Below are 19,334 nucleotides of genomic sequence, written 5' to 3'. Positions count from 1 at the left end.
CCCCTCTACTACTTGGGAAAATCAAGTTACTCCAGTTTCCAAATATATGTTTGAATTATGAAACTATTTTGTTAAGTTAAACAGTTTGATTATTCGGAACTCGCAAATTAAAATGCTAGGGAGGGAGTAATTCACTTTACGATGGTGGTCCTTCCTCCCTTTTAGTTCTGGATTAGCCAAGTCGCATGATACTATCTGAAAATCAATTATTGTATCGAACAAATAATAAGACAGAAAAAATTGTCAATCATTTCAAGTTTTGGCTCATCAATGTAACATGTGAACACAAGTATCCTGTCAAGCAATGTCCTAGGCTAATCTAATAAAGGATTTGCCTCATCATTTTTCAAGCTTTTATTGATCAACACAACGTTTAAAAGGTGTGTTCTGACTCCTGCACTTCTCCACAGAAACAAGGCGATTCAGACAAACTGATTTAACCTGCAATAGTTGAAGAGGGGAAATATCACCCTTGAGCTTTTTAATCCAAGTAAAAATGGAAGGAATTTGGGAAGTTAACGCACTTTTACCCCTTTCAGTTGTACCACACAGCCTTGAGAGAAACATTAGTACTTACCATAAATCACGCGCCAACTTCCCTTTTCCCCAAGCTAGTCCCTTGAACGAAACAGCCTTAATCAGCATATGGATAAGATGAGCTGCTAGATTTTGCTTGGTGCCTCACCCAACTCTTATCTTCTGTCCTTTGAAATATACGTGGCTTTTTGAAAGGGAATGTTTCACTCCAATCTGGGTGTTGGATTAAATAGCCCCACTGCCTGTAGAAAGAATTTGTTAAAATGATGTCTCACGTGGCTGGCACGCTGACAAATCCGTGATCCTGGAAAGGGATTGAAGTGTCGTAATTGTGGAAATGCTGTAGTACCTTCTTTGGTTATCCACGAAATCTGGAGCCTCAGCAGAAGGAGAGGTGGAACATGTAAGAAGGATTTCCTGGTCAGTTAAATTCTGTAGCATGAAGGCAATATGCATTTTGTGCATGCCCCTATGGTATAAAAAATGGAGTCCATTAGGAGATAAGTTTAAAACATCAAAGAGGCCTAGCTCAAGTAGCAAAGCAAAAATAAAAAAAGTGTGTAACCAAGAGATCGTGGATTTGATGGCAACGTTTCTTTTTTAATACGAATTGTTCCAATTACCTAGGTTCTATAAGTTGATAGTTAATTCGTATCTCTCTTTTTTTTCCCAATGAAGTTAGTTCAAGTTCTTGTAAGCCCACTAGTGTCGCTGTTACATGATTGTGTATCTTTAAATTGTTCTCACCATTCATCTAAATAAAATTGAAATAAACAGCAGAAATTTAGATGACAACTTCAATGAATTAAGACAATAAACTGAGAAATAACATGACACGATAAGATATATAAACACCCCGAGGTAATGCCAAAAGGAGTTAATAAGAAATCCAAAGTAAGCAGTTTTACCAAGTGCATGGAGCAATCACGAATTGATCAGTCTGAGTATCATATGTCTCAAGTAATCTTCCTTTCCAACTTGGGTCCTCAAAAGATGCAGTCACTCGTATTCTCCTAACAACCTCGTCGGGACATCTTGTTGTTGCATCAAAGTTTGCCGGGATAATAGACCCAGTGGCAGTTTCCACCTGCGCAAATGAATTTGAAAAAAAAAAGAATTAAGAATCTTTAACCAAGAAGATCTGTAGAATACTGAGAAAATTCTGCTCCAATAAATCATTTCTGTTGATTGAGGCACACAGAGAATGGGTAGGTAAAACATAATAGCCTGCCTGTGTTCAACCGTACCATTAAGAAATGAAATGAAAATTCAATACCTCTTTCTCCTGGACACGGTAACTAATATTTACTTTCCATCTATACGTGTGTGCATTTTAAAACCAATGTAAGTAGTCGCAATTCTCTCCCTTTCATGCATCATGAATACCAACCACTAGATTGGCATCCATCCAGAATTAAGGATCAAGAGTTTCTGTTATATACATCTGGGGACCCAATTTGAACAAAGAGCCTTACTGGCCTAAGTCTGCAATCTCTTTGTCTGCTCCCACGTTTCCCTAATACTAAGCAGAATCACGTCAAAGACAGAAAGTAGGATGACAAGTAAAATGCAACCTCACACTTGTTACTTCACTGCAAATTTGTTAGTATAGATCTGACAGATTAATTTAAGCATGTATTTCATCTAAGATAGATACACCGCCAATCTCCAGTTCATTAGATAACAGACGTTAATTACAGTTGTGCCAAATGACAGGAATGTCAAACAGATTGATTGCTGATTACAGATATTAACGGCGAGCATCAAGCACCAATAGATATACAAAGCCAAAAGAAAAACACAAGCAAGGAGCTCAACTTCAACCAATTCATCTCACCCTGCAGATGACCATTTGGTTTCAAGAATCCAATTGATATGATAGCCATAGAATTGGTGTACCAAAAGTCAACAGTTCATTTATTCAAAGTAGAATCCAAAAGTCTTATGTTCCTAGAGTGATGTAATACAAATCAATCAACATCTGTTGGAATGTGTAGTCAGCAGGTCAATTGTGAGTTAATGAGTCGATCACGTAATAAATGAGTTCCCCTCCCTCAATGAAAAATGATGTCACACTACTATGATTAGTCAAAGGAGATGAACACTGATCTTCGCCAGCACAGACATTAAAAGCAATATTTTTTTGAATAGGTAACTTTGACATTTAAGCTATATTTGCAACTAAATATGGTCTTATTTGGCATTTTCCAACTGGCTATTGTTTGTCTCTCACCTGGGTTAGCAGTCAGTAAGAAGTTCCAGGTGGTTCTCATATTTCCTCAAGGTTCACCATGAATAACCCCATCTCTCACTCTCAGTTCGTAGAATTAAGTAATTAACTAGAGCAACCTGTCCAATTAATGTAGAACAAAAAAAAACTATCCAGATCTTTTATCTATGGTTCAAGCTCTATTCTTCTTTTATCTTATTCAGTTTCATATAATGGATATCAAAACATGCTTCCACCGTTCCACGGCTTCCTATTAATTTCAAATAATGGCACCAACTGGAATATGTATATTATGTTCTGTCCAAATTCAAAATCCACGTCTGGTTGTCATAGGCACTAAGTCAAAAGTTGACTTCCCTTTCCAAAAACTGGAGATCACTTTAGGATAAGAGTAATATAAAGGATATTTAACTACTGAACAACTTCCATTAAAAAGTAAGAAAACGAAAAAGTTAGCTCCTCCAAAAGAATTGAATTAACTGTCTCACACAATTGTCTTGTCTTTCACTCAAGGTCTAGATACAGGTTTTAACCAGTACATCTAAGGAACTCGGATTTCTTAGAGATACCTCACGAGTTATGTCTACAGAAAAAAAAATTCAGAAAATGTATATGATTTATCTAGTAGCTCAAAAGTGGTATTGCAACTTGGAATGTTGAATTGTAACTACTGTACTGGAATGACAATTCCCTAACCAGGAATTGAATAGCGACAGTCCTTTCTTACTTTTCATCATTATTGATTCAAACCCCAAACCTTAAGATTGGGGGGAGGACTTTTACCACTAAGTTTTCCCTCCCTTGTTGATAATGAACGATATAAACTAATGTGAAATACAAAATACACCTTACCAGGAAACCAGTGAAGATGGGGTATGCAATTCCTTCAGAATCTCGTCTTGTATTATGCCCAAGAACATGGAGTGTGTGAATTTGAAACTTCATATTACTCTTTGCCAGGCTGTCAACTATTTTCTTACACAAAGGAAAGGAATAGCCCTCCAACTTTCCCTGACTTTCTCTACTACCATTAACATGCTGCACAAGAAGTCCAACAGATTCAGCTTCATTATCTAGCCTCTAAATGACTCAATTTCTCTGTGAAAATCAAAGAATAAAAAGGATCTTGGCCTGACTTCAGGCGCGGCATCATCAAAACCACCAATAAGATGAACCTGCATATTATACACTTCCAATGTCGGCATCCACAGTTAAAAAAAATAGAGAACAAAAAAGAAGCTAGTTGCTAATGTTGTTTAACATAAAGATTAGAGAAGAATACATCCAACATGACATCAGAGCTTTGATTGACAACAAAAGCCAACATCTGTGCCAGGCCAATATCAACAACATCTGGTGAATCCAAGTGAGCAACAGATGTCCTGTAGCGAAGTCACAATCACAATAGTTAGACTTGAACACCTGAATAAAAATTAGTGATGTCTTTTTGTCTAAATAGTTCCTCTTACATTCCACTGTTTTGGTTCCTTATGACAAGGCCTACGCAAGTTGTTGCCTCATCCGTCCCAACCACCTATGTTCAAGAACATAGGAGATCTTTTAGAACAGCAGAAAAGAGTGGACAATTTTGAAAAACTTGCTAACAATCTTTAAGGTACTGTAGTAGATCAGCATTGTGTGAGAAATGGAATGGTCAAAAGATTTGCTCTAACATAAATACAAAAAGAAACGGCAACCACTCTCAGTGACTTAGAATTGTTTTTACATAAATGACCTATGAAGCAAACTGAAGGAGGAATACATTCAAGAGAAACCACATGACCAACAATCAATCACATCCCTCCAACTTCTGCTATAAAAGTCGAAAGAAATGCTAACCAAAAGAAGAATAACTTGACAGAACTCTTAATTATGACAAGAGAAAATCTTTAGAATATCATCACGACATGACAAGTATGTCAAGATGATAAAAAAGAGGTTTTGAAAATGATAAGAATGAGTATGGAGCACAGATTGGCCAGCAAAAAGAGGTTGGACAGAAGCATACCAACAATGGAGATGAATCTTTATAGCTACAAACTCACAGTATTGGGTATAAAGATACTTCAATCAGAAAGGATCAGGAAAGTGTCTAGAAGAGAGTCCACATACTTGAAAAGGAAAACAACAAGTCCTAACACGAAACACTTAAATCAGCTAACCGTAAACATAATGGACACTTCAGTTCCAAGATAGAAATGACAACCATTATTCTAAATATTTTGCACGTACCAAGTTTCAGACTAAGAATATATGCACGGTGCATGGTATAGAATACAATAGTGCATTTTACAATCAGGCAGATTGAGGACTCAATTTCCCTTCCGCGTAATATCCAACCTGACCATCAAAATGCATTGATTCCCTCGAGGCAATTACACTCAACTATTACAACTAATTTATGGTCTACTACTTTTCTTTTTCCAAGCATAGTTTATTTTTTTCTCATGCAGCAATGGGTACAGTAGATAGTCACAGCCTCCCAAAAAATTTCTAAGTCACAGCCTTGCCGAATTTTGTAGTGCTAACATGATATTTATAGGAAACACCTCCTCTAACTATTAGACAGACTAGGTATTATGCAGAAAAATCAGACACATTATGATTTGTGGCACAAGAAGTGGGTGATAAAGACAGACGAGACAAGAAAAACTACTTTAAATTGACTCTCATGCAACTGCAAGTCTAGAACTATGACAAAAGAAAGAAGAAATACAAATTGGAGAATGGTGGGGAACAAGGTCAGAAGTCATTTCAGTAGGATTATTAAAGAAAGCATGAACATACATCGACAAGTGCAGGATCCACCGTTGCATATTCTCTCTGGAAAATGTAAACCCATCTATTATGTCTTGATATACCAGGACTAGAATCTTTACAGACAGAGAATTTCCTTTCTGAAACGTCATTAAATGAAGACGATGCAGATACCAGAACAGGATGCTTCATCAAATCCGTCAGGATGTCATGTCCCTGTTCATATCAGATGTTCTTATTAAGTAGCTAGATAGAAACAGAATAGAAGACTTTGTATCCCTTGTAATGCAGAGAAAAGAAATTAGCTCGAATATCAAATAGGTTTTTGCACAATAACTACACAGTGATGGCAATTGATGAAAACTGATCAAACAAACTAGAAGTCTAGAACAAAAGATCTGACAAAGTCAGATGTTACAGTCCAAACCAGGCAGTCCCTCTTTGGTCCAATGTACAAATCAAGAAAACAGTCCAAAGTCCATAACTTTTTGAAGGTTTTCTGCTTTTGGTACACATCTTGTATAGGGGCCTTCTTTGCCCAAGCATTAATAAAATTTGTTACTACTTTTCTTCATCAAATTTTTTTTACTACTTTTTATCATTTTCTCTCTATTTAACCACATCAATTCTAAGGACAAACGAATTTCAAAAATAATAATTTATCAACTTAGCGCAGATGAACAAATTTAACCCAATCAAAAGGGAAAAAGGTGGAGTCTTTATGATTAAACTGCAACACCATTACTAAAAATCAATCATATACATTGCAGAAGACACGTTATCTGTAGTAGAAAAGGGATTAACTGTACCATATGCACTATGTGGGTGCAGTTCAGCCCTTAATTAAGATTGGAATTGAACCTGAAGTTGGATTTGAATTAAAAAAAAAACAAAACGAGGATGACGATACCTGGGAACATGAAGAAGAAGAATCTGTACATAAAGGAGCTCCAGCTACGAAGATCATGATAGCGTTGGCAGAGAGATGAGTAAAGTGGCAAAGAGTAAAACTTTGCCTTCTTTTTTCCTCCGTTTATTCGAGTCCTTTTTCAGATAAAAATTAATACTTCATTTTATTTTATGAAATATAAAAGTCGGAACTATACCTAATCGTATCATTTAACTTAGCTTTAATAGATATTTATATTATTTTATGTTAAAATGTATACAAGTAGACACTTAAGTTATTATAAATATATATGTATCATACATATCTTAGATTTATAATTCAGGAATAAAGAGAATGACACACATTATATTGGAGGTGGCGAATAATATAGAGGTTCCCTCGTGTGTTTTACTTCATATGATAAGAAAGTATCATCAAGATTTAACGATAAATTTTATGAAATCGTTATGGACTGATTATATTATACTGGGTGAAGTATTGATTAGTCAAAAATTCACATGTTCAAAAAATATAGATAGCAACAATAAGATTGCTCACATGGATGTGCATGCATTTTAGAAGAGAAAAGAGCAATAACGAATATATACAAACTCTCGCCATAATGGATAAAATGTGAGAAGTGAGAATGAGATTATCTGAGCATGTGTAAAAGATGAGTGCAAATATCCTAGCGAAGAGGTATAGAGCGATGATAGGTTTGAAGAAAGGTAAAGATAAATCGAGAAAGAATTGGATGGAGGTAATTCAACACAAAGTGACATAAATGTTAAATCACCAAGGACATGACCCTAGATAAGAAGATATGAATGGCGAGATTAGAGTAGATTGCTAGTCGATAGTAAAGTGGTAGAATAAGGTCCTAACCTGAATTTGTTGTCCGTTTTACAATCAACATTATTATTAATAGCTAGCATTATCTCATGCATCAATTTTATCAGTACTATTATTTATTTTACTTTAATTATCCTTAATATCTCTACTATTAGTAATTTCTTTTTTTGAATATTTTCATTTTAACGTGACGGTCTACTTTTCTTTCGAACCTTTTGAAAATGATTTTGTTATTATTGTTGTTCCTTTGTAAAACATAATGCGTTGAAAAAAGTTAAAATTTTATTATATTCAAATCATAAATTCAATAAAAATTTATTGGTAGATATCACGTTAGTCTCTTTAAGCAAACCTACCTGACGTGATAACATGCAAAATCCAAACTTCAATTTTATTGATTCGAAACTTATCATTAAAATTATAGCTCATTTTAATTATTAAATTAATAACTAAAATTTTCTAATACAATATAATATTCAACAAAAATAAATAAATTCATTTAAGCTTTTACCCAATACTACAACTCCAGTCCAAAAAGTGAATTTAAATTAATCAAATCCTAAAAATCACATATATTAAAATTAATTTTCTTTTTTAAATCAAAAGAAGGCTTAATCGAGTCCAAATACATACTCTAGGAGGTAAAAATGACTTCCACAAAAGTTACAAGGGACTTGAAGTGCAAAATGCAATAATATGGATCATACGAAACGGTGTCGTATTCTCGTCAAAGTTGTAATGTTAAAAAACTTTTTCCGCACCGTTGCTAAATTTCAAAGTGATAAAGACTTTCAATTCAAAATCAAATTGTGAGTAATCTCTTTCTTCTCCCCCTAATAAAAATACCCAAAAGTTTTCCCCGCCAACACCAAAGCATGGCACTCTCTACCCCACCAGCTCCGCCGGATCCTCCGCCCACCGCCGCCACCAACACCGCCACAGCCGATGCAGCTATAACCACCGGTATACCCACAAGACCAATTTTCTCTAACCCTGTAAGACCACCCACCCCACAACCACATCCCCCTTTTTCCCTCCAATCTTCTCACTTTCCATCTACCCAACGCTTACCGCCCTCATCCAATCCCGGTTACTCTCAATTAGCACTAAAACCTCCTAATCCCGATTCTCAACCTCATCTCCACAGCATTCTCTACCCAGTTGCTTCCTCCGGCCGCGGGTTTTTGTCCAAACCTAGTAATTACCCGAATCGGCCAGTTGTTAGCCACCTCGGGTCTAGACCAATTTTTGGGGTGAATCAGATGGATCCGGGTTCGGGTCAGTCTGCGGGTGTTAGACCGAGTCATTTACAACACGCTCTTCTTGGATCGTCTCCTACTGTCAATTCTGCTGGTCCTGCGGCTTCGAGTGGTGTCTTGCCTGGTGCGGTTAAGGGATTTCCAGTAGTCAGTTCTTCGCATAACAAGGTTTTTGTAATTATTTTAATACTCACTTTAATTATCTTGATAATTGATGGTTGAATTCGCATGTTATTAGATAAACGTTTTTTTGGTAACCATTGTAAATTACGAATCAACATGCTTCTTGTATGGAGGGTGTTAAAAGAATTAAGCCTCCGACAGAGCTCTAGTTACACATGAATTTCTGCAAAAAACTCCTACTCCTCTGAGCTGTCGTATACAATTTGTCTACCTCTAGTGTATCTACAAAATCATTAATAGCCTCATTTTGGGCGGATTATCAAACGTTCCTTAGATGATAGGTTTGAATTTTGTGAATTCCCAGGTGCGTCATTGTAACTTGTTTCTTCCCTATTGGTGCTTTTGTTCAGTGATCCACTTTTACTTATTAAAGCCACTCATTTTTTTAAAAAAAAAGTATATTGACTATGTATTCTTTGCTGCAATCAATAAGTACCATGTTGCATTTATTAAAGCAATCAAAAGAAGAAGGAAAAAACAGAGGAAAGAAACAAGGAAAAAACAGAGGAAAGAAACAAGGAAAAAAGGGAAATATTTGAAATAGTAGAGTAACAAGTTCTCCATTTGTGATCATTCTCGGACTAGTGCATCTTTAGGGAATTACAATGAGCTCATAGGGATGTGATATCACTCAGGTGGCTTGTTGCAACTAACTGATCTCGGGGGACTTCATATAAGGAAACACAACTTTTAACTGCTAATCCAGTTCCAATGTTTAGGTCAACCACGGGAGCTTAAAGTAGAAATTTCACATGCTATCACTCATCCCGCCTATAAAAATGCTTGTCCCTTATATTTAGGACTCAGGAATTTGGATCTGATAAACCCAACATCTTGCCAGATTTGCCCATTTTGCACTAAAGTTTCTGTTGAAACTGATTTTCTTCTTTGAGCCATCATGTTTATCATGGCTACTGATTACATCAAAGGGGACCATGTGCAGCAACCAAGGAGGGTTGATGAAGGGGATCTGCGGACGCCACCTTCCTAGTTGAGAAACGAGGAACCCTTGGTGTATCATTGAGCTTGAAAGGAGTTGTAGTTCATAATCCATAGGCTGTACCTTTTTGATAACCTTGTCAAGCTTATTGGAATTTAAAAGCCAGCTTCAGGCTTCTTCAATGAGGTGTGTTAGTAAGTTTGTGGCTAACCTGGCAAGTGGGCTGACCTGACCCTAGGCGATGAACCACCTTACCATAGTCCTTTAATGGAGGCATGAACCCTGTATTAACTTATGAATCTCATGGGCTGGTGTTGTCACTGCCATGGGGGGTTGTAGCTGGTCCCTTGCATCTCAAACCTCAGCCCACAGATCAAAATGGCCAGAACTGGCCGAAGCCCAGTGCTAACTCCTGAAGTTAATTTTTTTTTAGAGAGATACTCTCAAGGTCAGAATCCAAAATTTAAGGCCACATTCAACTATGCAAACACAACTCCTTAAAAAAATGTACACTTCTAATACAAATAATTTAAAAATCGTGAAATCGATGTACTTTACAGTTTAGAGACACATCAAATTCATTTTGTCTCAAGGGGATGATTAAGTAGTTGAGTATATGAATTACAATCCGGAGATTCAAGTTCAAAACCCAACTACAACATCCAATGTAAGTGCATCTGCTCCAACCTTGGTGCGTAGGATAACTCGGCATGTCGTCTTGTGGGATGTTACGGGTTGTCCAATGGATTAATTGAGGTGTATACGGCCCGCATCACGGTTAAATAGTTTAATTGAGTAATTTGTTGAATATTCATATTAAGACTATGGATCAATTTGGTTCCGAAAATGCTACTTCATCTGTTCCAGTTTAAGTGTCTTAGTTTGACTTGGACGAAGTTTAAGAAACAAAAGGAGTCTTTTGAATCTTGTGATCTTAAATTAAATATGTATGAAGTCTTTAAAATCTTGTGGTCTTAAATCAAATATGTGTATAGTCCTTCACAACTTGAGGGCTTAAACTTACTATGTAGAATGCCGGAATTGGAAAACTTACTAAATATAGATTGAGACTCTTTTTGGGACAGGCCAAAAAGGAAAGTAAAAACTTAAATTGGGATGGGGGAGTATTGTTTTCTCGTCTAGGACGAGGCAGTGTCTCATAGAAGCTATTTAGAGTAATCCTTTGATTAGCTGAAGTTGGGGAAGTAAATCCCCAAAATTAGCTAAAAGTATTTTATCATGTTTCAATAACAACAACAACATTCTCAGTGAGTTGTGCAAAAATGGTAGAGAATGATTTTTACGGTGAAATTTTACCTTTTTTCGTGTGGGTTAGTGTTTGGGTTGAGTAAGTCAGAAAATTGTGTGGGTGGATTTATTTAGTTGGGGTTAGAGTTTAAAATCGGATCAATAATAAAATTCCACAGAATTTAAATAAACTTTTTTAAATAAGCGTTGAGCATTAGTCATAAATGTATAAATGAGCCAAAAAGGTAATCAAAGGGTATTTTCAGCGAAATAGGTGGATGAAGGGTATAATTACATCTTTTTCGATAGTCTAGGAGCATTTTTCGCCCTTTTCCAATAAATAAGAAAGAGAGAGAAGAGGAATGAAGGCTACTCATGAGTCTCAATCTAGCACGACCACAATTTTTTTGTAACATTCTTATTCTTACATTCTGTCTCCCATACCCATGAGTTTTGTCAAATCTCATTTTATCGGTCAAATTGATCTTTCAGTAGTAAAAAAGGAGGGAGCAAGCAACAATCAAGACAGTGGGGAAAGAGGAAGTATGTTATTATTGACACAAAAAAAGTTCTGAGGATATATGTGTATGTGCTGATTACCAAAAGTGGTTAACTCTTGGGGATTCCTCGCTATACTGAACTATGTGCGACCAATTTGCAAGTGGCTTGAGAATTTCTTAAAATTAATTTTGTCAAGTGGACTGTGTTTGCATTGGATTGGAAGAATAGCATACATCCTACCTTAAGTAGTATCTTGATTTGAGAACCTTCGGTTTTTGTTTCCTTTTTGGAAATATTTTTTTTTTTTGCCTTTTCGTTCCTACTTGAGAAACGAATGCTTCTCTGGATCTGATTTCAGAAGATTGGTGTTGGCTTTGTCTCTTGGAAAGAAATCTTCAAAAAATATTTGCTGTGCCTTACATATGGAGACTCTTAAATATTCTCTAAACGGCTAAACTTCTTTAGTTACAATTACATGTGTTTTGGAATTTAAATAAATGTAGGGTGAATGAAAAACATAATTTCAACATAACCCCCCAAAATTTGAGGCTCGATTCGTATAATCAGTACAAGGAAGCAGAGGGGAATAAAAAAGGGTTCGCACATGAACCCCCAGACTAGGCTTGCAAGTATTGAGAAGAGAATTTTCTTGTTTTCCGAAAATAACTTGGTTTATTTTCTATTAACCGACTATTCTCTTGCTGCTCCAAACAGCCCTTTAATCCTTGTGTTCCCCCAGCTTGTTTTCACTGTTTTCATGCTTTGTGGCAATATTGTCCTGCAGATTTACTTGAATGACCTATCTCAGTAATGCAGTGCTGCAATTTCAAATGAGAAATTACATTCTTTTAGTGTGTTCCATAGATCTATTTTATACACAATTTTGTTACCTTCCTTGTATCCTGATTCTGCTTGCTACATTTCTGTGTTCCAGATTGCTTCTACTCAGCCTTCCCTTTCAGATTGTAATGGTTTCAGAGACAAGAGGTAATATAGGTTTTACTTAGTTTTCCTGTTTCCCTTGTATGTTTAATATGTAAATTCTTAGAGCTCTATATTTTGCTTGCGGTAGGGACAGAAGTAAGGATGAAACTTTTGCTATAATCAGAGACAGAAAGGTAAGTGCCTATTTTGCTGTTTAGTTTGATTTGTGAAATACTGCATGTTTTATTTCATGCCTGATATGATCATCATTTTGACAGATGAAAGTCATTTTAAATCATTTCCTGTCCTAAAAAATAAGCAGAAAAGAAAAACATGTTGGAGTTTGACATATCTGCTAACTATTTCGTCACTACTATTTCATAAAGTTGTGTAGATAATATTTTCTCTAGCTACCAAATCTAAATTTTATGGAGAAGGCCCTGATAGATGACATTGTTTTGACTCCCTTTTAAATTTCACACACCTTTGCAATCCAGCACAGGTATAATTCAGTTGTAAATATGTTAGTATTGGAAATTAGGCACTGAATCGGTATCTTTAAGCATTTGTGGTATTGGTTACCAAACTGAACTAGTTTGGGATAGGAAGTTAGTTGATTGATTGTACTGTTGGTTCTTTCACTCCAACAAACTTTAAAACTTCCTTTGTGTGTGTGATATGTAATGTACCTTTACAATGAAATTATAAGAAACTTTGTTCACTTGGAAATGTGTAACTACAATTTTAAATTTCTCTGATTTGTCTCGGTGGTGGTTTTTCATGTCTTATGTGGTATTATTGTCAAAGGGCGATGGCAAGATAATTTAAGATGTAATGTAACACTAGTCATCTATTTTCTTGATTTACAGCCTATTACTGGTGAGGTGAGATTATTATTTATGTCTGGTGATTGCATTCTTACAATGTATATAAGATCTGCCCGAGAGTGTGCACCCTTCTATATTAAGTTGATGTTTGCTTGAGATGAATTATGTACAACTTAACCGCAACTAGAAAAAAAGCATCTACTTCCTTGACTTGACAGAACATTAGGTTCTCTTATCAGTTTTCCCCAATTTCTTCTTTGTTGATGAGCGTTCAATCTGTGAAGCAATTTTGATTAGTTCTTCTGCAAACTGGGGTCTTTGTGGTTTAGCATGACCTCATTTTAACATTTCACTGCTTAGCTTTGGTATAGGTGCTTTCCTTGCATCCCCTATATTTTCCGTAGAAACATGTTCTTACTGCATGATAGTTACCTTTGTTTTTTGATGTAGGTCCGAATTTCTGATAATGCTTCTCTCTACACCCTCTGTCGCTCGTGGTTGAGGAATGGGCTTCCAGATGACACTCAGGTTTGCTCAACTAGAAATCATTATTTATTGCTCTAGTGCTTTCTTTTTGAAGTATTAATTTTCTTTTGGCAGTATCTTGAGTGACTTAAGGTTTCAGGCTCAATTCGTATACAAAATAACTGAGCTTGGTGATAGATACAGTCAAAAGTGGACAGATACTGTCAGTTATTTTTTTTAAATATATATATATATATATATATAATTTTTTACGACTGGTGTCTGGGCCAACTTGTCCGCATCTTGATTAATTCCATGGGACACCTCTCACCTCCCACCAGCAATAGGCCTTGGGGGACAGAGTTACCTATTGCTGGTGGGAGGTGGCAGGTGTCCCATGGAATTAGTCGAGGTGCGGACAAGTTGGCCCAGACACCACGGTCATAAAAAAATAAAAAAAATATATATAGTATTTCATGCAAAAAAAATCTTATTTTGATAAGATTTCTCATAGGTCAACTTGGGCCACACATATCAACCCAATTTGTTTTGGTCGACTGAGCTAATAAATGGGCAGGTCAATGACCAGCCCAAACTTGGACGGATTGGGTGGGCCAAGTTTTCATGGGTTAATTTTGCCAACCCTACTATAGATGACCTCAAGTGATGTTATTTTATAGAACGCCAAGGACGAAAACTTCCCTTTTCGAAATATAACAATCATAGAGAAAAAACCAGTCTACTGCTCATCTGACAAAACATTGAAGACTTAACTATACTTGGAAACATAACGAACCCCTTTATGGAATTGTTAATTAAGAATTATTACTTCTTACTTTTCCAACACATGCATTTCGAGATTTGTAGTTTAATTCCATCTCCGTCAACTGTAAATTTACTTGAGAGTTTGTCACCTTAGCTCTGTTGTTATTGTGACAATGTCGAAGAAAAATGTAAGTTCCCTTACATTATTGTGAAAATAGTATTAGGTTTGAAGAGAAGCATGTCAATGCTAGAGCACTGAGGGAAGTATTAGCAACTTTAGAATTTATAAGATGTTCAAAATTGAATGAGTTTATTTGGATACCTGAGGGCAGAGCTCTTAAAAGATTTCTCATTAAAATTTAAACATTTACCTGATGCTGCTTAGATAGTATAGCTACATAATTTCAAGTTATATTACTTTATTTTTGACCTGATCTGAATGTTCAAAACCAGTTTTGGATCATGGTTCTCTCTCACAGCTCTTCAAAACTAGTACCAATTCAAGTAGTTGCAGCCAAATCTCGTTCCTTTTAAGTTCTTAACTAAGGATTATAGTTGTTTTTGTTCCTTTCTCTTTTCTTTTTTATTTGAAGTAGTATTTTGAGGAAAAGGTAGTTTTGTGAACTGTAGAGGGTAGAGGAGAGGGCATTTGATGAAATTGAAACCGATTATGATCTCAAATCAGTTCAGATCACGATTCCGTCTTGCTTCTCTATTGCTGATTCTCCTCCCTGGTCTTGCATTTGTTGTCTGAATTATTTAAATTTTCTTGAAAAAATGTGCAACTGTGGTGCTGGATGAGTTTCTTAATGTGGTTTTTGAAATTTTGCAAGAAATACTTTCTATGTTTAAGTAGCATTTATTCCCTTTAATGTTAATTTGCTTTACATTTCGTTGGCAGTCCCAATACATGGATGGGGTAAGATCTCTTCCTAGACCCTTGGCACTAGCTCCACAAGATGCTGAATCTCCTGTGAAAAAGGAGGGAGATAAAGAAGAAGAGGAAGAGGTGAGCACTTGAATTTATCTACTTAGTGAGTGAAAGTTTGAATGTGATTGTACCAGAATGATTAGATGCTTGGAAATAATTTAGCCATTGTTGTTTGTCTTGTAATCTAAAGTACATGGGGAATGATTGCTATGGGCGAGGGAATTGAACTCATTTTACTAGTAAATCATGGTTTATGTTTATGTTAATCATAATTGGGGCAGGATCTTTTACTTCATTCTTAGATTCCTTATTTGAGGGTGGGAGTGTTGAGGTGAGAGGGAAGAAAGTAGGTGTTCTTGGTGCAAGAATGCCACCTACAATAAATATATTTGTCAGGGTCCTCACTTGTAGAAGCCCTGAATCAGCAGGTGTTAATAGGTTGCATTTGGTATCCTCACTTCACTGCATGACAAATCGTTCTAGTAATTTTTAATTTCAATTTTCCCATCTAATCTTCCGTTTCCGCATCAATTCACTTCCATCCAAATCTTTCTCGATTTCTGTTTAGTGTTACTGTTGTTGCTATCCTACAATCTATCTTTTCAAAGGATATGAATCTATCCTACTGTACATCACCTTCCTACGTTTGATTCACTCTAGAATCGGGAGTACTGACCATATTTACTGCTTGCTGATCATTGAACTTACCAGACTGTTATTGATGTCTTGTATAAGATTAATGATTTGTACTATGCCATGGTTTACTTTCTCGAACTTTTTACTTTACCATCCATCTAATTGTAGGACTGCAGTTTTTCATCTATGCTACTACTGAAATTGGTGAATTTCCCATCCCTATCAACTTTTAGGGTAAAATAAGGTTTTGAACTTTTATATTGAGGAAAGGTTTGTATAAATAAAATAAAATTCACCACATTTCAAAAAATTGTACATAACGAAGTGTTATTTGCATATGGACATTTTCTTTATTGTTCCAAGTTGAATGCAATATTTTGTTTCTGAGGAGTATTTTTTCCCCAACCAATCTTTTGAATACGCTCCAATGTTTTGAATTGCAAGTATGGAAGTATGGTATGTTTCATGTTATATTGAAGTCCTTGAGTTCCTTTATTGGCTGTTAACTTTCATCAAAGGAATGTCTGTCACCCCAGAGGATGACCTAGTGGTTAAGGCATGGGCGTAACAGTCTGAAGATGTCTGAATTCCAGCTACTAAACATGGTTTGGAGCCATGCCTGAGCTGGATAGGCTTCCCAGCGGATTGGTTGGTGTGCATGATATAATTTTTTTTATCAAAGGTTGGAAGTTTTCTTTTAATGTGAGCAGCTCAATCAATTAAGAGATGGATGAGATGTTGGGTCCCAAGAGGCTTTATCCATTTGTATCTCCTCTCGTGAAGTTGTAAGACTTCAGAAATTCTACTACATTCCACATGAGCTCCATATTAATTTTGTTGCATCTCCCTATTAATTTATTTGTATGTAACATAATATATATGTTTTAAGGTTGAGCAAGTTCAATTGTTTCAAATTTGATCTGAATTTTTCCTCTCAGCATGACCACAAAGGCATTGATCTCTTTCAAAAAAATAATAATTCTGGGTGTTGCTTTAACCATATCTCAAGTTCACTGCTTTGTCATTTCTGATTTTCTGGTCTGCTATTATGTGCTAGGATTCACATGTCCTGGATTGGATTGTAGTCTGTAGAGATGTACCTACTTATTCAATGTAGTTGGGTAGTTAGAGATGGCAATTGGTGTTCAATTGTAGAATTGAACAAGGGATTCTTTTTGTTTACTTGCTTGCAGGCTGGGGAATCTGTTGAGCATTTATCTCCAAAAGAACTTTTGCAAAGACATGTCAAGCGTGCTAAAAGGATTAGATCACGGTAATAAAAACTTTCTGGTATTCGGTTTTTTGTTATTAATGCTATAACTATTTCCTTGTTGATAGAGCTCTTTCCAAACACACACACACACACACACGCCCCAAAGGTGGAAATGTGCCCATAGCTTCACTTTGGTATTTGTTAAGATCAGGGAAAACCACGAGTGTAGCAGGATAATAATGCTTTTCTTTTACCCAAAATCCCAAGGTTATTTCACTAGGGACTAATTTCTTTTGATAAATGGATAAAAAATTTGACACCATCTAAATAGAAAAGGAAAAAAGTAGTAGGCCCATCTCAAATCATGTGGTTAACTCTTCCCCTTTATGCACCCTTAACTTGAGATGCTAGCAGAATTAGACACCTTAAGAAAGAGATTGAACAACAGAAACCTTGTATTCAATTATTCTGCTGCACAAAATCTGTGTGTGGCTGGTATTGGCCATCTCGATAATGACCTCCTTCAGCCCAGAAATTAGGAGATCTGGCCGACAAACTGATCTGGTCTTCATTCCAGCTACAGCTAGATACTGCATCTGATGCTCTGATAATGAACTGTGATGAGATTCGTAGCGGTTAGTTTAATCTTCATTATATCCCACAGCCATTCTTGAAGCAGTTATTTCCCGTCTCTCTTCCTTTCCTTTGTCTCCAGGGTAGGGGAAGGGCTATATGTATTTGATGACTAATTGGAAATTGGTTGAGGACTTTTTTACTGGTGAATAAATATAAGTGACCCATTTTTCTTGGAAAATCTGCAGATTAAGGGAAGAAAGGCTTAGACGCATTGCAAGATACAAAACCAGGCTTGCGCTTCTCCTCCCTCCAATGGTAGAGCAGCAATTCAGAAACGATCCAGCTTCTGGAAACTAAACTATTCAAGATTCACCTACTGGTCCTTAGGCTTTCTCATCGCACCCTGCTGGTGCGCTCATATTTCATCTTCATATATATCCTCAAGGACTTTGAGGAGTGCTCAGGTTTGATGTTGTTGACGTTGAGGCCAAAATTGTGTAATATGGTGCAATTAGCGCCTGTAGGACAGGCGGGCTTTGTAGTGTAATTTAGTGTTGTTGCTTGTTAGCTAGTAATTATTTTATCTGCTATATCATTCAACAGTATCACCTGTGTCGCTATTAGAATAGGAGGTAATGATATAGCTAGGCTAGGAAATAAATCATCAATATTTCTGAATTATAAAATTTAGTAGTTCTGGTAATGTTGGCTGTGTATTTTAACTGAGAATTTTGGATATCAAATCTTTGGTTTAGCTTGCCCTCCACTGGATATATTATTTTTAAAAAAAACAATCTTCTGTGTATTATTATGCTAAGTTGGAGGTGGCTCATCTATCCATCAACAATCTTTTGTATTGTTGAGAAATAACAAAAACTCGATAGAATAGTCTATATATATACAATTAAACCTCGTTATAGAATGAAATATTGTTATAGCGAGATTTGACGATACAATTTTGATTCGGACATAAACGGAGTTACTTACTTTTCACTGCTTTCTATTAGTTAGGTACTTTTAGAAATTATTTTTTTTTGGAGAAACAATGAATCCTCTTCCCCTTTTATGTGGTCCAACTAATTCTGGCGTGGTGACTATTTTCTCTTTTTTTTTTATACAACTATACTATACCATTTTGCTCCTTCCAAGAAGCAACAAATCTTAGTCCCTTTCTATTTATTTATTTATTTAAGAATAATTGCCACAATAAGAAGTTGACTTATCCTTGATTTGAGTTATTTCATTCTCATTTGGTTCAATTTGAAAAAGTAAAGAAAGAAAAAAGAATGTGAAATTGCTATCATGACTGGAAAATAATACAAAGCCACCACTTTGATGACTATTGCTAAAAAGAAAAATATGTACTACTACTAAAAGATAAAGACTGCCATATTCAACAAATTCCTTCACCAACAAGGCATGTTTTTTCTGTCATTTTGACATGTGAAATCTCCTAAAAGTCTTGTGAATCCAACTTCTACTTTTTCCCCTTCTCAATAATTATGAGCCACTAATTATAAATTTTTTTCTTCAACAACCAAAACACAAAGAACCCCACAAGTATGGAGCGATCACATTTATATTTTAGAAAATATCAAATT

At 35.8% G+C, this 19,334-nt stretch overlaps 2 protein-coding genes across 2 annotated transcripts; one reads left to right on the top strand and one right to left on the bottom strand.

Annotated features, from left to right (window-relative positions):
• Window positions 1-189: 189 nt before the first annotated feature.
• LOC107011465 (protein N-terminal asparagine amidohydrolase) lies at window positions 190-6,568 on the bottom strand. The gene is made up of 10 exons (XM_015210981.2): window positions 6,435-6,568; window positions 5,555-5,740; window positions 4,237-4,301; window positions 4,050-4,149; window positions 3,904-3,942; window positions 3,620-3,805; window positions 1,446-1,624; window positions 887-1,006; window positions 578-779; window positions 190-441 (listed from the first exon to the last, which is right to left on the bottom strand). The coding sequence occupies exons 1-9, from the start codon at window positions 6,489-6,491 to the stop codon at window positions 635-637; spliced, it is 1,077 nt and encodes a 358-aa protein (XP_015066467.1). The 5' UTR covers window positions 6,492-6,568; the 3' UTR covers window positions 190-441; window positions 578-634.
• Window positions 6,569-8,044: 1,476 nt separating this feature from the next.
• Window positions 8,045-18,502, top strand: LOC107029186 (mucin-2). Its single transcript, XM_015230576.2, has 7 exons — window positions 8,045-8,692; window positions 12,331-12,383; window positions 12,469-12,514; window positions 13,598-13,675; window positions 15,279-15,386; window positions 17,138-17,217; window positions 17,979-18,502. Exons 1-7 carry the CDS (start codon window positions 8,141-8,143, stop codon window positions 18,088-18,090), a joined length of 1,029 nt encoding a protein of 342 aa, XP_015086062.1. The 5' UTR covers window positions 8,045-8,140; the 3' UTR covers window positions 18,091-18,502.
• The last annotated feature ends 832 nt before the right edge of the window (window positions 18,503-19,334 follow it).

Source organism: Solanum pennellii, chromosome 1 (genome assembly GCF_001406875.1).
Source record: "Solanum pennellii chromosome 1, SPENNV200".
NCBI classification, from domain to species: Eukaryota; Viridiplantae; Streptophyta; class Magnoliopsida; order Solanales; family Solanaceae; genus Solanum; species Solanum pennellii.
The sequence above is the reverse complement of the archived record's forward strand: the minus strand, read 5'-3'. Positions and strand labels throughout refer to the sequence as shown.